At 34.8% G+C, this 14,458-nt stretch overlaps 1 protein-coding gene across 1 annotated transcript in view; it reads right to left on the reverse strand.

Moving 5' to 3' along the window:
* Slc26a7 (solute carrier family 26 member 7) overlaps positions 1-14,458 on the reverse strand; it is a 108,131-nt gene that overhangs the window by 19,971 nt on the left and 73,702 nt on the right. The window contains exons 10-13 of the mRNA XM_027952229.2: positions 12,783-12,860; positions 11,497-11,592; positions 2,386-2,492; positions 601-667 (exon numbers count right to left, since the gene is read on the reverse strand). Coding sequence (XP_027808030.1) covers positions 601-667; positions 2,386-2,492; positions 11,497-11,592; positions 12,783-12,860 — 348 coding nt within the window. The remainder of the gene's footprint in view (positions 1-600; positions 668-2,385; positions 2,493-11,496; positions 11,593-12,782; positions 12,861-14,458) is intronic.

A 14,458-nucleotide genomic window follows, 5' to 3' on the forward strand; every position in this document is an offset into this window, starting at 1 on the left:
TAAAGCAAAATACTAGAACTCAAACACTATCAATTGACTCTCCTAAGCATAGGCAAAGCAAGACAATTTATGTAGTTTGTTTCTTTAAGAAGGTGTCTACTGTGCAAAACTGTAATCCTCTTAGCTTTCCAGAACCACTGAACTTAATTACCCTCTATTAACTATGCAACCTCATTGACTGAGTTTTTTAAAAAGCAACACCATGAACCAATCTTGATTTATTCTTTTCTCTATTCCCTTTCTTCCTCTACCATTTAATCCAGAAGACTAACAGTTTTGTTTGATTACTTTATGGAAAAGAGGTTTCTAAATGTCTGACTAATCTTGGCCATGATTTGACTATGCCTTGTAGGTATATGAACCATGGTATGATTTTATCTGAATGCTAACCCAAAGAGATTCTCTTTTGTTCTATTGATTCATTGTATATCCACTGCCACATGAGAGGTGGTCAACATATGTACCATTGGAAGTTCACAATAAATAGAAGTAGAATTATCACGTTTCAGTTTTCAAAATGTATCACCTTATTTGCTATATCAAAACTATTGAATCCACAAATGTAATAATTTCACAAAGGAAAAAGGAAACTAAACTTACATCATCTGTTTCTGTCTTCACTTTAAATTCCATTTCTTTCATGTTTTTTATACTTAAAGTCTTTGCTCTAAAGTTAAGGCAGATAGAAAATATAACAAGTCATTTCCTGATCACTACATTAACGATGAAGAAATGAAAGGGATGTCATTTATCTTTATAATTAGAAAGTGTCTGAAATGGTTTAGATCCTATAACCCATTTTCTTCACAAGACATTGGTAAATCTATGTATCTCTGGGATATTTGAAAATAGAGTAACAATATAGACATCTAACTAGAGATTAATAAATGAAATTTACCTCATTTGGGTTCCCAGAGCCCCATATCTCCAAGCTGTAAGAGGTGGATTGGTAAAGAATTATAAAAGAGAAAAGATGAGAAAGCATGCAGTATTTGATAAAATCTTGTTTGTGGAGGAAATAAAGGAAAGGGGGAATCAGTGGCAAGACAATTCAGATAATAATGAACTGTAGATACAGATTCTATAAAGATGGAGTCTATCGAGAGTCTCTAAACACATTTTTAGGAATATAATACACATTTCAAAAGAAGGATGAGAAGTGAAGAGAAGCATTTTCAGATGGCTACTGAGAAATCAGAAAAGGGAATTGATCAAAATAGGGGAAATAATTTATAGATGTTCAGTAGATATACAAAAAGGAAGTGTGTTCCTCAATAAATTATCCAGAAATTTATAGTTACTTAATTTTCCAAGTGATTACTGCTGCTACATGGTTGTGTCTCATTGGATACTATATCCCTTCACATAATTTAAAAAAATCTCTGAGAGAGTACATGGCTAAGGTATATTTATTTTAATATATTTTATATATTTCTACAGTTTGGATCTGAAATGTGCTCCCAAGGCTTGGTTAATATCCTGTGTCACTATGGGAGGTGGTAGAAACTTTAAGAGTGGGGTGAAATTAGACCATTGGTAGCATGTCCTCAGAGCAGATATTGGGCCAAGTGTGGGGGTGCATACCTGGAATCCCAGCAGCTTGGGAGGCTGAGGCAGGAGGATCATGAGTTCAAAGCCAGCCTCAGCAACTTAGCAAGGTTCTGAACCACTCAGCAAGGGCCTTTCTCTCTCTCTCTCTCTCTCTCTCTCTCTCTCTCTCTCTCTCTCTATATATATATATATATATATATATATATATATATGTGTGTGTGTGTGTGTGTGTGTGTGTGTGTGTGTATGGGTTAGGGAAGTGTCTCACTGGTTAAGCACCACTGAGTTCAATCTCTAGTACCAAAAAAGTGGAGGAGGAGCATTGGACTTCATTCATTTCCTCTCTCTCTCTCTTTCCTTTCTGATAATCATGAAATGTGCAGTTTGCTCCACCACAGTCTCTCCACCATGATATCCTGCCTTAACACAGGTCCAAAGCCATGCAACCATGCAACCGTGGACTGAACCCTTTGAAACCATGAGCCAAAATAAACCTTTTTTTCCCTTTAAGTTCATTTGATCCCAAGTATTTGTTATAGCAATAGAAAGCTGACTACATACTAGCTTAAAATTTTGATATTCTTCTTCACTAATATTATATATTATACATATAAAATGTATCAACAAAATATTCTTATCTCTTTATCTTTAATTCACTTTTAACAGGTAAAACATGAGACTCTAGTAGTAAATGATATACAGAAATAAACAAATGGGAATTAATTACATAGATCAGTAAATAGTTCTATTAGAATCTGTCTCAACAGTTTTCTGTAACAACACCACATACTTTGCAGCTGATTAAGAAGAAACAGTATTTACATAAGATCTTACCTTGGGAAGCGTCCTATCACTATAGCTATGGTACAGACAACACCAAACAGCAGTCCCACATTGGCAGCAAAGCATATTGTAAAGACATATGTACTGACCCATATACCCTGAAAGAGCAATAGAAAACAGAAGGTGTAGGTTCTTTGGTGTTCTCATCTTTCTTGTGATTTCTAAATCCCTCACCAATCTTAATCTACAATATTCCTGTGACCAAATCTCTCAGAAAGTAGATATCATTTATGAAGTGGTAAACAGAAGCCCAGGAACACAGAAGCAAATCCCGGCTCCACCAGACTCTCAGTGGCAGTAGAAGTGGGGAAAGTTTCCTTCTTTTATTTCCAGGCACTGCCAAACCTTAGTTCAATCTCCAGCAATCACTGTTTTGAAGATCTGTAAATAGTTGATCAATGTGTGTGTTGTTAGATACATGCCATAATTTCCTATTGCTTCCTCATGTAATGTAACAATATCACAAGTAATTGTTTGCAGATTTTTGTCTTTCTCAAAAATATTCTGTTTTCAAGGATTACTATAAAATTACCAATATAGTTTATTGTCACATAAGACTTTCAAAGCCTAGTGTTTAAGTGATTGAATCAAGCAACACTGCCAATTCTACTTTTAGACCAACTACTATTAAGATCATTACAATTTTATCTATAAGGGCCACTTGTTGTAAAAGCTAAAACAAACAAACAACAAAAAAAAAAAACCAGGGACAACATAGTTCTTGGGAATATTACAAAAAGTTGCAAGAAACTAATTCTATTTTAGATGGTATTTCAAAAGTTACTATACCTATTGTCCACACCTGAACTTATAATTGCAACAAGATATTGTAGTATAGTTGGCTTTTCTAAGCTTTGTGCTGAAAATAAAATCTTTAAGGGAAGAATAATTTGTGAAATCCAGAAGATTATAGTTCTAAATACAAAATCCTGCATCCATCAATTAGTAAACTGACAAAATTTTCACTTTCTTTTCTCCCAAACAACTATACCACTCTGATTATATATAAAATTTTCAGTTGATTTCCTCTGTCCCAATGTTTACTTCAAAACGTAATTTAATTCTATTCATACATAAACAAAAAAAAAGGTAAAAACTACTCTGTAATCTGAAAACAGCATAAGATCTTGGGAGAGGGAAGTTATAGTTCTTTTTTTTCAGACACATTTGAAACAAACATTTCTAAAGGTAATTTTTATTGAAAATGTTTTTTCTGTGTCTATATTACTTATCTACACTGAGCTTGTATGATTCTCAAAAACAGACTGTTTTGAAAAGCTAAGCCTTTAGAAGCAAATGGAGAGATTTTTATCTGTAAAATTCCTTTTGATATTAAAGACAAGCATTCTGGAGTAAGAGAAAATATATTTTAAGACAATTCACACATAGGCTCCATCTCCTATAAATGGCAATGCTGAGTTAGGACTTAGCTCATTCACAACCTGTCATCTCTTAGGTTAGGACACTGAGATGATTTTCCTTTATTGAGATGAATTGGCAGTCATATGAGTCTTCTATTTGTGTAGTGTTTTTTTTTTCCTTTTTCTAATGTATTACATTGTACTCAATCATATACAAGACTAAGTTTTTAATCATTCTTGCAACTTCCTGTGAGGACTCTGAGTCTTACTCAACCTTGAACACTAAATGAACCTGCTTGAGTGTGGCAGAACAAGACCTCACCAAGAGTTTAAGAATCCAGTTCCTCCTGGCCAGCCTCCATGATTCAAAATGGCATGGGCAACTAAGGATGCTGGACCCTGCCACTTAAAAAACCACAAATCCTGGAGGCCAGGACTCATCAGAGCAACCAAAAATTTTGGTGCCATCTGGTTCTGTTTTTAAAGCATATTTGCCCTCCCACAACACCATCTATTATAAGTCAAGCTCTTCAAATGCTTCTTTTTCCCCCTGTGGCTACATTTGCAACTTTAAATATAACAAATGGAAATTAATAACATAGATCAGTAAATAGTTCTATTAGAACTTGTCTCAACAGTTTTCTATAACACTTCCTGTTAAAGACCCAAATGTTGGTTATCACAGTTATTATATATTGATTAGCTCTTGGGTCCCTTTTATTTTTTTTCATCATTTGTGAAATCCACAGCCCTTAAATACAAACTTACCCCCAGGTTAAGCTTAAATAGAGAACACATAAAGTCTTGCTTCTAATAGAATATCCATCAGTGTAAAGCACAATTTAACAATGAATGGGTCAACTCACCTTTCCCTGACCTATCTATTTTACTATCTGTTTTGGTGACAAATTCATACCATTAAATTTTGATAGATCTGTTTAGCTATTCAAACTCTGTTCTGAATCCCTGAGTAAAACCTCCATTTAGATTCTTTATTACTTCAAAGAGGGTTCTGACCTACAACTCAAAATAGAAACTATATTGAACTGTAAAAAAAAAAAGTGAAAAATTAAAAATGTTTCTGATTTTTCATGTGATAACTACTTACATGACTTTTTAGCCTTTAAACCTTCAAATTATTTTACACATACATACACACACACACAGACAATTTTTGGTAATTATTCTTCCACTATACTGTAGGCATATTCTATCTATTGAATAATCTAGATATGTTATGTTTACTGAGTAATATAGCTTAGATCCACAAAAGTCTAGGCAATATTTTGTTGCTCCAAATGTTGTATCAACATTATACCCCAATAATCCATGGCTTTTTGCTGTTGAATTCCTTAGCAGATAAGAAATATTCATCTATTATCAAGCTAATCTAATGTCCCATTGAATCATCATGCATCCATCCGGTATACCCATGTCAAGTTTCTCAATCTCACTCCTTGCCTATACCACATGTTCTCACTCTAACTTTTCAATAATCATGTCCAAGCAGTATATTACCAATTTTAAGCTCTTAAGCCATTTTACAAATTATTATAAAACACCTTCAAAGTCAACAATTCATTAATGCAAATGCATTAACTTCATACCCAAATCTCCCCTTCCTCCAATGTTATCCTTCAGTTAGAATAGTAATATTCTTCAACACACTATAATTAGAAACATTTTACTCTCTCTTCTTTCATCTACTTGTCAAATCATTTCCCAAGCCTTATCAATTATTAATCAAAAATATCTATAACCACACCCTTTTTCAATTTATTAATGATGCCTAGTTTACACCTTACTGTCCCTTCCCTAGACTGTTCTGACAACTCCAATTATCTGACAACGATTTTTGTTATCTGCATTATAAACTATTTATCATACAGCTGCCAGAATTACCTAAGTATACATTTGGATATCATATGTAGATAGTATATTAAATATTTCTGTACTCTACTCCTTTATATTAAAATAAATCAAATACAACCTATAAAGGGAAAAAAATCAACTTCAATCTAAAAAAAACATGTTCACAATCGTTAACTACAAAATAAGATACAAATCTGTCAAATACTGTGAAATCTGGATAATAATCAATGAGGATACTAGAAGGCAACACATTTATTTTTCTCAGAGTTCAATCAATTTTAAATGTTTGCCTAACCACTGGAATCCTGGGAATCCTGTGTGATAATCTTGATAAAAACTTCAAGAGGCAAGAGCTTCTAAGTTCTACAGGGAAGGTTGAGCCACCAGAGAAGCAAGGAATGTACCCATGGAGTTTTACATGATACAGTATGACTGCATTGGCAGTGTCACAACCTAGCCATTTGTATCACAACCTAGATTCCTGACCAAAGAAGACTTAGAGATGAAGCAACCTGAAGTATGAAAAGGAGACAAGTGTCAGGTTGCAAGAGAACCTGTGATTTCTGAGATTTTGCTTTAACTGGGGACGTGTATTAAAATGATATGCCTAAAACCATTCCTATCTCCTGCAATTCCCATGTAATTTTTTTAGTAAATATTTAAGTTCACTTAAAAAATGCATATTCCTAATCATCAAGGTAACTACTCATAGAAAAGAGAAAATGAAAACATGAAGCAAAGACAAAGGATAGGTCTGAATATGTAATCAGAATCTCAGGAAAAAAAATTTTGAAAAGATATGAAATATGAAAGAAATACTTTATTTAACAAAGAGAAAAACTTTGTTAAAGGAGATAAAAAAACATGCTGGAAGAATTTAGGAAAGAAGTTGAGTAGAAATAAAATATTGGCGATATAAAAAAATATTTAAAAGTAGAAAACAGAATAATCACAACTAGAAATTCATAATCAGAATTATAATAAATGCAATAAATAAAGAAACCACACCAGGGGGTGGGGAAGGAGTCATGGGAAAATACAGAGACATGAAAAAAGAAAAAGCAAAATCAACAAATACAATATTTTTTAGGAAGACAGAACAAATAAATTTGAAAAAAATCTCCAAAGATACATTAGAAGAAAAATTTTATAAATAATTATTGATTCTGAGATCAAAATATACATAATGCTCATAGAAATTTGAGATTTCTTTTTGTTTCTGAGATCAAAAGGATATGTGGTGCTCATAGAAATTTGATACTGGAGCATTAACCACAGAAATATTCTGATAACATCACCAAATTTTGTGAGCAGAAAGAATGACCTTCATTGTGTATTAATTTAGAAAAAAACAAAGTTGCATAAAATAACAACTATTATGTTTACTTCTATTTCTCTATGTTATTATTCAATGTCTAAAGATAATGCCAAGTCTAAAAAGTTCTAAAAGAAAGCATTTTAAACTCAGCCCAAAACTACATTTTAGTATTTGTGAAAAAGGTCAATATTTTTATTTATTTATTTTTTTTAAATTTTTTATTGTTGGCTGTTCAAAACATTACATATTTCTTGATATATCATATTTCACACTTTGATTCAAGTGGGTTATGAACTCCCATTTTTACCCCATATACAGATTGCAGAATCACATCAGTTACACATCCATTGATTTACATATTGCCATACTAGTGTCTGTTGTGTTCTGCTGCCTTTCCTATCCTCTACTATCCCCCCTTCCCTCCCCTCCCCTCCCCTCTTCTCTCTCTGCCCCCTCTACTGACATTCATTTGTCCCCCTTGTATTATTTTTCCCTTTCCCCTCACTTCCTCTTGTATGTACTTTTGTATAACTCTGAGGGTCTCCTTCCATTTCCATGCAATTTCCCTTCTCTCTCCCTTTCCCTCCCACCTCTCATCCCTGTTTAATGTTAATCTTCTTCTCATGCTCTTCGACCCTACTCTGTTCTTAGTTACTCTCCTTATATCAAAGAAGACATTTGCCATTTGTTTTTTAGGGATTGGCTAGCTTGTGCTGCTATGAACATCGATGTAGCAGTGTCCCTGTAGCATGCTCTTTTTAGGTCTTTAGGGAATAGACCGAGAAGGGGAATAGCTGGGTCAAATGGTGGCTCCATTCCCAGCTTTCCAAGAAATCTCCATACTGCTTTCCAAATTGGCTGCACCAATTTGCAGTCCCACCAGCAATGTACAAGTGTACCCTTTTCCCCACATCCTCGCCAGCACTTGTTGTTGTTTGACTTCATAATGGCTGCCAATCTAACTGGAGTGAGATGGTATCTTAGGGATGCCCTCTCTCACCACTTCTGTTCAACATAGTTCTCGAAACACTGGCCAGAGCAATTAGACAGATGAAAGAAATTAAAGGCATCAAAATAGGAAAAGAAGAACTTAAATTATCACTATTTGCAGATGACATGATTCTATACCTAGCAGACCCAAAAGGGTCAACAAAGAAACTATTAGAGCTAATAAATGAATTCAGCAAAGTGGCAGGATATAAAATCAACACGCATAAATCAAAGGCATTCCTGTATATCAGTGACAAATCCTCTGAAATGGAAATGAGGACAACGACTCTATTCACAATATCTTCAAAAAAAATAAAATACTTGGGAATCAACCTAACAAAAGAGGTGAAAGACTTATACAATGAAAACTACAGAACCCTAAAGAGAGAAATAGAAGAAGATCTTAGAAGATGGAAAAATATACCCTGTTCATGGATAGGCAGAACTAACATCATCAAAATGGCAATATTACCAAAAGTTCTCTATAGGTTTAATGCAATGCCAATCAAAATCCCAACGACATTTCTTGTAGAAATAGAGAAAGCAATCATGAAATTCATATGGAAAAATAAACGACCCAGAATAGCAAAAACAATGCTAAGCAGGAAGTGTGAATCAGGCGGTATAGCGATACCAGACTTCAAACTATACTACAGAGCAATAGTAACAAAAACAGCATGGTACTGGTACCAAAACAGGCGGGTGGACCAATGGTACAGAATAGAGGACACAGAAACCAATCCACAAAACTACAACTATCTTATATTTGATAAAGGGGCTAAAAGCATGCAATGGAGGAAGGATAGCATCTTCAACAAATGGTGCTGGGAAAACTGGAAATCCATATGCAACAAAATGAAACTGAATCCCTTTCTCTCGCCATGCACAAAAGTGAATTCAAAATGGATCAAGGAGCTTGATATCAAATCAGAGACGCGCCGTCTGACAGAAGAAAAAGTTGGCTACGATCTACATACTGTGGGGTCGGGCTCCAAATTCCTCAATAGGACACCCATAGCACAAAAGTTAATACTAGAATCAACAAATGGGACTTACTCAAACTAAAAAGTTTTTTCTCAGCAAAAGAAACAATAAGAGAGGTAAATAGAGAGCCTACATCCTGGGAACAAATCTTTACTCCTCACACTTCAGATAGAGCCCTAATATCCAGAACTCAAAAAATTAGACAATAAGAGAACAAACAACCCAATCAACAAATGGGCCAAGGACCTGAACAGGTCAATATTTTTAAAATGTAATAACTTCGAATACAAAACACATGAACCCTTTTAGGAAAACTATTTAGTGATGACATACAGAAAACAAAGAGGTGAAATGAATAACTCAGAAATGAGAACCTATATTATTTAAAGATAAAAGGTAACCAATTTACATGTTTTTAAACAATAAAATTCTATATTTTCTATAACTCCATGAATGATAGTGTCTTCTTCCATTGATGTTCCTATCTAGAGTCTTAGACGTCATTCTAGACGGATCTACTTTATAGGATGAACTGGTGGTAAAGACTAACTATTTCAGTCTTTTAAGTATTTTTCAAATCTATCTTGTCTTGAACTTCATGATCTCAGCCTTGGTCTAGGCCTTCCTCATTTGCCTGAATTACTAGGGCAGTGCTCTAATTGTGTTATTCTCTTTCAGTATGATTCATTTCCCTAAAATTACTCAAATGATCTTTTTAATACATAAAACTTATTAATCTTGTATCTACTTCACCATTCTGTGATACTTCACTGTCTCCAGAATGAAATCTAAAAGTGGTCTTTCACAATCCAATACATTCTTAACTTTACAGCCTCATTTTTCATTACATGCAGATTCACACTGCATGTCCCATCCACGCTGAACACCTTGATATGGAGATTCAAACATGCTCACGCTCATTCCTGTATCTTTGCACAGATTGGTCTCTTTCTCTCTTCCCCAGATAAAATGGACTCATTCTTCAAATCTCCACCTAGAAATCACTTCTGAAAAGAAGCCTTCTCTGATATCTCCTGTCCCCTGCAATATGGAAACATGTTTCCTTCCAATATGATTAATAAGCTCCTTAGAAATACCTTTCTCACAGGGTTATCCAGTAGCTTGTTGAATAAGTTTGCATCTTCTTATTTATTTTTCCCCATGAGTGATTTCATATAAACCACCTTTAAAATTTAAAAAAATGTTGGGCTGTGGTTGTGGCTCAGTGGTAGAGCGCTTGCCTAGCATATGTGAGGCACTGGGTTCCATTCTCAGGACCACTTATAAATAAATAAAGGTCCATCAACAACTAATAAAAAAAAAGTCATGATCCTCACTCAGCCTCGTTAATTGTCCTCTTGGCCTGTAATCTCCATTCATATTTCAGCTCTGCTGTGAGAGCCCTTCGTATTAACCAGTACAAATGAGTGCTTCTGCCTCCACTTTTCCCCTGCACCAAGCTTTCACTTGTATTTCCAGGTGTTTCTGTGTTTGCTTCCTGAACCATAAGCATCTGGGAAAGACTGGTAGCTCATCTCTACATTGCTCATGGCACTCAGCATCATACTTTGGTAGAAACTCAGTAATACTGCACCTCGTTATTATGAAAGTAGGTATAAGTAGGTATTAGAAAAAACAATCCCCTAAGGCTCACAGAACAATGAATCTGAAGGAGTAGAAATACATAGATCATGACATTTCAATATGATCAATACCATATAAAGAGAAGGGTATTCATGAATTACTTCTCCTATATGGAGAGGATTTGGATGCCCATATACAGACAGGTTTCTCTAAAATGTAAGTATGCTAAACATTTCTGTTCATTGAAACCACACTTCATCATTGTTCAGTATACTTTAATCTGTTCTCAGCAATAGCCTATTAACATAACACTCTTGTCAGTGTAATTCATTCAAGATATTCATGTATTTAGAATGAATGTGATCACCATAAAGCCATTCACCCTATCTCCACATAGCATACATTCAGAGTAATTAATGCTAGTTTTACATGCACATTATAAATCATCATATCTCTATTGGTGTGTACCTTCCTGATGAGCCTAGTTTCCAGAATCAGTTCATAATGTAAACTGGACATCCCCAATACACTCAAATTAGTTAGCATTTTTTTTTTTGGTACCCGGGATGGAACTCAGGGGCACTCAACCAATGAGCTACATCCCCAGCCCTATTGTATTTTATTTAGAGGCAGGGTCTTACTGAATTGCTTAGCATCTCATCATTGCTGAGGCTACCCTTGAACTCATGATCCTCCTGTCTCAGCCTCCTGAGCCTCTAGGATTAGAGTCATGTGACACCATGCTTGGCTAGTTAGCATTTCTTTAAAAGTTCTCAAACTATACACAGATCTGACAAAATTCCATTTCTGTCTCTTATGAAAACAATTTCTATTTTAATGCTTTTATTAAGATTTTTAAAACAATAACTGGTAGTTCATAAAGTACACAAGTCTTAAAAGCCTAAATCTGTTTTCTGCAAATAAAACTATTAAAGCTTATTTAGTAATGTGCTTAAACCAAAGAAGAAAATTTAGGGTAAAATTTCTACTTACCCAATCGATCTTATCCACATTCCAATATTTTTTTAAGTCCCGGAATTGTATTAGCATTCCCTTCAGCCCCACAACAATAATACTTGCAAGAACACACTGCAAACAAAAATAAGCCAGTAAAAATCAAGATAAAGATTTTAGTCAGAAATTAAAAGGACCACCGTATTTTTTATTTTTTTGTTTTTAAAAGAAATTACTATGGAGAAGCCGTCACCAATTAGAAGACTAAAGTAATACTTGTTTTGTTTAGAACTAATTTATTTTTGTACTTTAGAAATATAATATCAATTCTAGGAAAATCACAGGACAAAAACTTCTGCAAATCCACATCCCAAGGTAGAAAAAAAGGAAGGAAAAGCAGTGAATGATAAGGATGAATAGTATGTCCCTTCATAATTACACAGTGTAACTTGTTTGAAATGTGCTGGTTGCAAAACTATATTATTTTTATATTATTATTTATATTATTCATTTCTTTATAATTGTATTGAATCTCAATTATTTGATTTTGCCAGAGGATGTTTATAACTCTCTTGAAAAGGGAACTCGATTATTGGAAGATCATTCCATGGAAATATTTATCTTCACTGCACAAGAGAAGAATTAGAGCAACAAAGGGTGGAGACTGGCTCTTTTTAGCCCAGCATCTTAACTTGAGTCACTTTGGTACCTCAGGCTTATAAAGAGCAAGAGGAACTACTGGTTCTAATGTTCTGAGCCACTTAGTATAAAGGATGTATCAAGGGTGGGACCATGTATTCTAGATCCTTCTTCCTTGCCCCAGCACAATTTTTTTTTAAACAAATTTCTTATAAAATTCTTCCAAACTCTACTTTTTGTACAGCAGAGTATTTCTTGTTCCACCTTCCAGATGAGCACAAAAGAACTAGTTCCAGAGTGCCATTTTTATATGTGAGCTGAAGAATTAGAAGACAGTCACAGTGGGGCTGTGGCTCAATGGTAGAGTGCTTGCCTAGCACGTGTGAGGCACTGGGTTTGATCCCCAGCACCACATAAATAAGTAAATAAAGGTATCGGTATCGTGTTCATCTACAACTAAGTGTGTGTGTGTGTGTGTGTGTATAAAAAGAAAACAGACATGGTACTCTCCCTTGGTGCTATCCTTACCTCATCAAATGTAGTATCTTTGCACCCCTCCCCTCCATTTATCTTTACTTATGTGAGACGATTTTCAGATTTAGGATTATTGATTTGACTTCCTAGAAATGTATTCACAATGATTGTCATTAAAAGTAAACGGTAGAGAGAGAAAAACATTACGGTACCATGGGCAGCCAGTACAGCAAAGGTCCGATTGCATAGATGACTATAAGGACGAAAATGCAAGATATTAGACAGGCCACCTGTAAAACACAAGACAGGAAAGAAAAGAAGAAATTCTTGAACTTTTTTTTTTTATTCCAAATTTGTGGATGAGAGTGACAAATTCTTAGTTCATCTTGATTAGAAGACGCAAAATGTAGGTCCATCATTGTTAAATTGCATAGACTGTCATTATGTTTTGCAGTCAGAAGAAGCTAAACATGACAGGTGACAAACTGGTGCAATCAAATTAAGTCAGTGATGAGAGAAAAGCAATTCCACACAAAGAAATAGGACACCATCAATGTTTACGGCACATCACAGCCGTGGTTTGCTGCTGTGGAATAGGAAAAGTGACATTCCAGGAAAAGACCTTTAGCCTGTTGTGGTTTAGCCCGACTCCCCCCTCCTTATTCATACAGGGTTGTGTAGATAATCACTGAAACGCAGCTTAGGGTTCTTCTGTGCTGATGACAAATCTCCACTGAAACACTTTCTCTCTGGAGTTCTTGTTAGTAGGGTCTCTATATGAAATGGTTCTATGAGATTATAGGAGCAATGAAACAGACTGAATAATCCTGAAATGTATAGTGTTCTAACCCACTGAGCCTGGCAAAAGGCAATTCAAAGCACCTGACCCCTGGAGCTGAGCTCTGCTGGAGGGAGAACCTGACTTCACATGATTTCATATAAACACTTGGCCATACTGTTGTGCTAATAGGAGCAAATCAACTCTCACAGACCACAGAGATGCCCGGAATATCATTATGGAGCCATTGAGGAAATTTCGACTTATCAGAATGGCTTAAATTAAAAATAATTGATTTCAAGGGCTGGCAGCGACATACAACCATTGGAGGTCTCTGGCATTGCTGGTGGGAGTGCAATGATACAGTCACTTTGAAAACAGTTTGACAGTTCCTTATGACTTTATGCATAAGCATAACCATAGACTTAAGGCTGCCTAAGAGAAATGAAAGAATGTGCCTATGTGATGTCTATATATAAATATTTGTTAGAAACTTTGCTCATAAACACCATATAATATGTAAATAACTGCAATGTCCACCTTCGTTGAATAAATTGTGGCATAGCTATATGATGGAGTACTCCTCAGCAATAAAAAGAACATAGATGAAATTCAAATCATTAAGCGGGAAAAAGAAGTTGGACATAAAGATGATAAGATACATGCATGTATGGTAATGCCACGGTGAAATTTGTTCTAATAATTATAATAATAAAAATTTAATGTTAAGTAAATAATAAAAATTCTAGAAGATCCTTTATCTCAGACATTCTGAAAAAAAAGAAAAATTATAGGATTCCAAGGATGGGTGGAAGCAGAGAATTAACTATAAAAGAATAGGAGAAACTGTTTGTTGTGATGAAAATATTATATATCTTGATTGTATTTGTGGTTATACAACATACTTGTCTAAATTAAATGAGCTATACAACTAAAAAGGATGAATTTTATTATGGCTAAATGTACCTATAAACATGATTTGAAGAAGGAATCTGTCATAACTCTTTGCACACATGTGTGCACACCCAGATTTAGTATAGCCTCATTTCTGGCCTGAACCTGGTGCTATTAAAGGGGATATATGGTGGGACATAGAGGGACGGTGGTTGT

This window comes from Marmota flaviventris, chromosome 15, assembly GCF_047511675.1.
Source record: "Marmota flaviventris isolate mMarFla1 chromosome 15, mMarFla1.hap1, whole genome shotgun sequence".
NCBI lineage: Eukaryota > Metazoa > Chordata > Mammalia > Rodentia > Sciuridae > Marmota > Marmota flaviventris.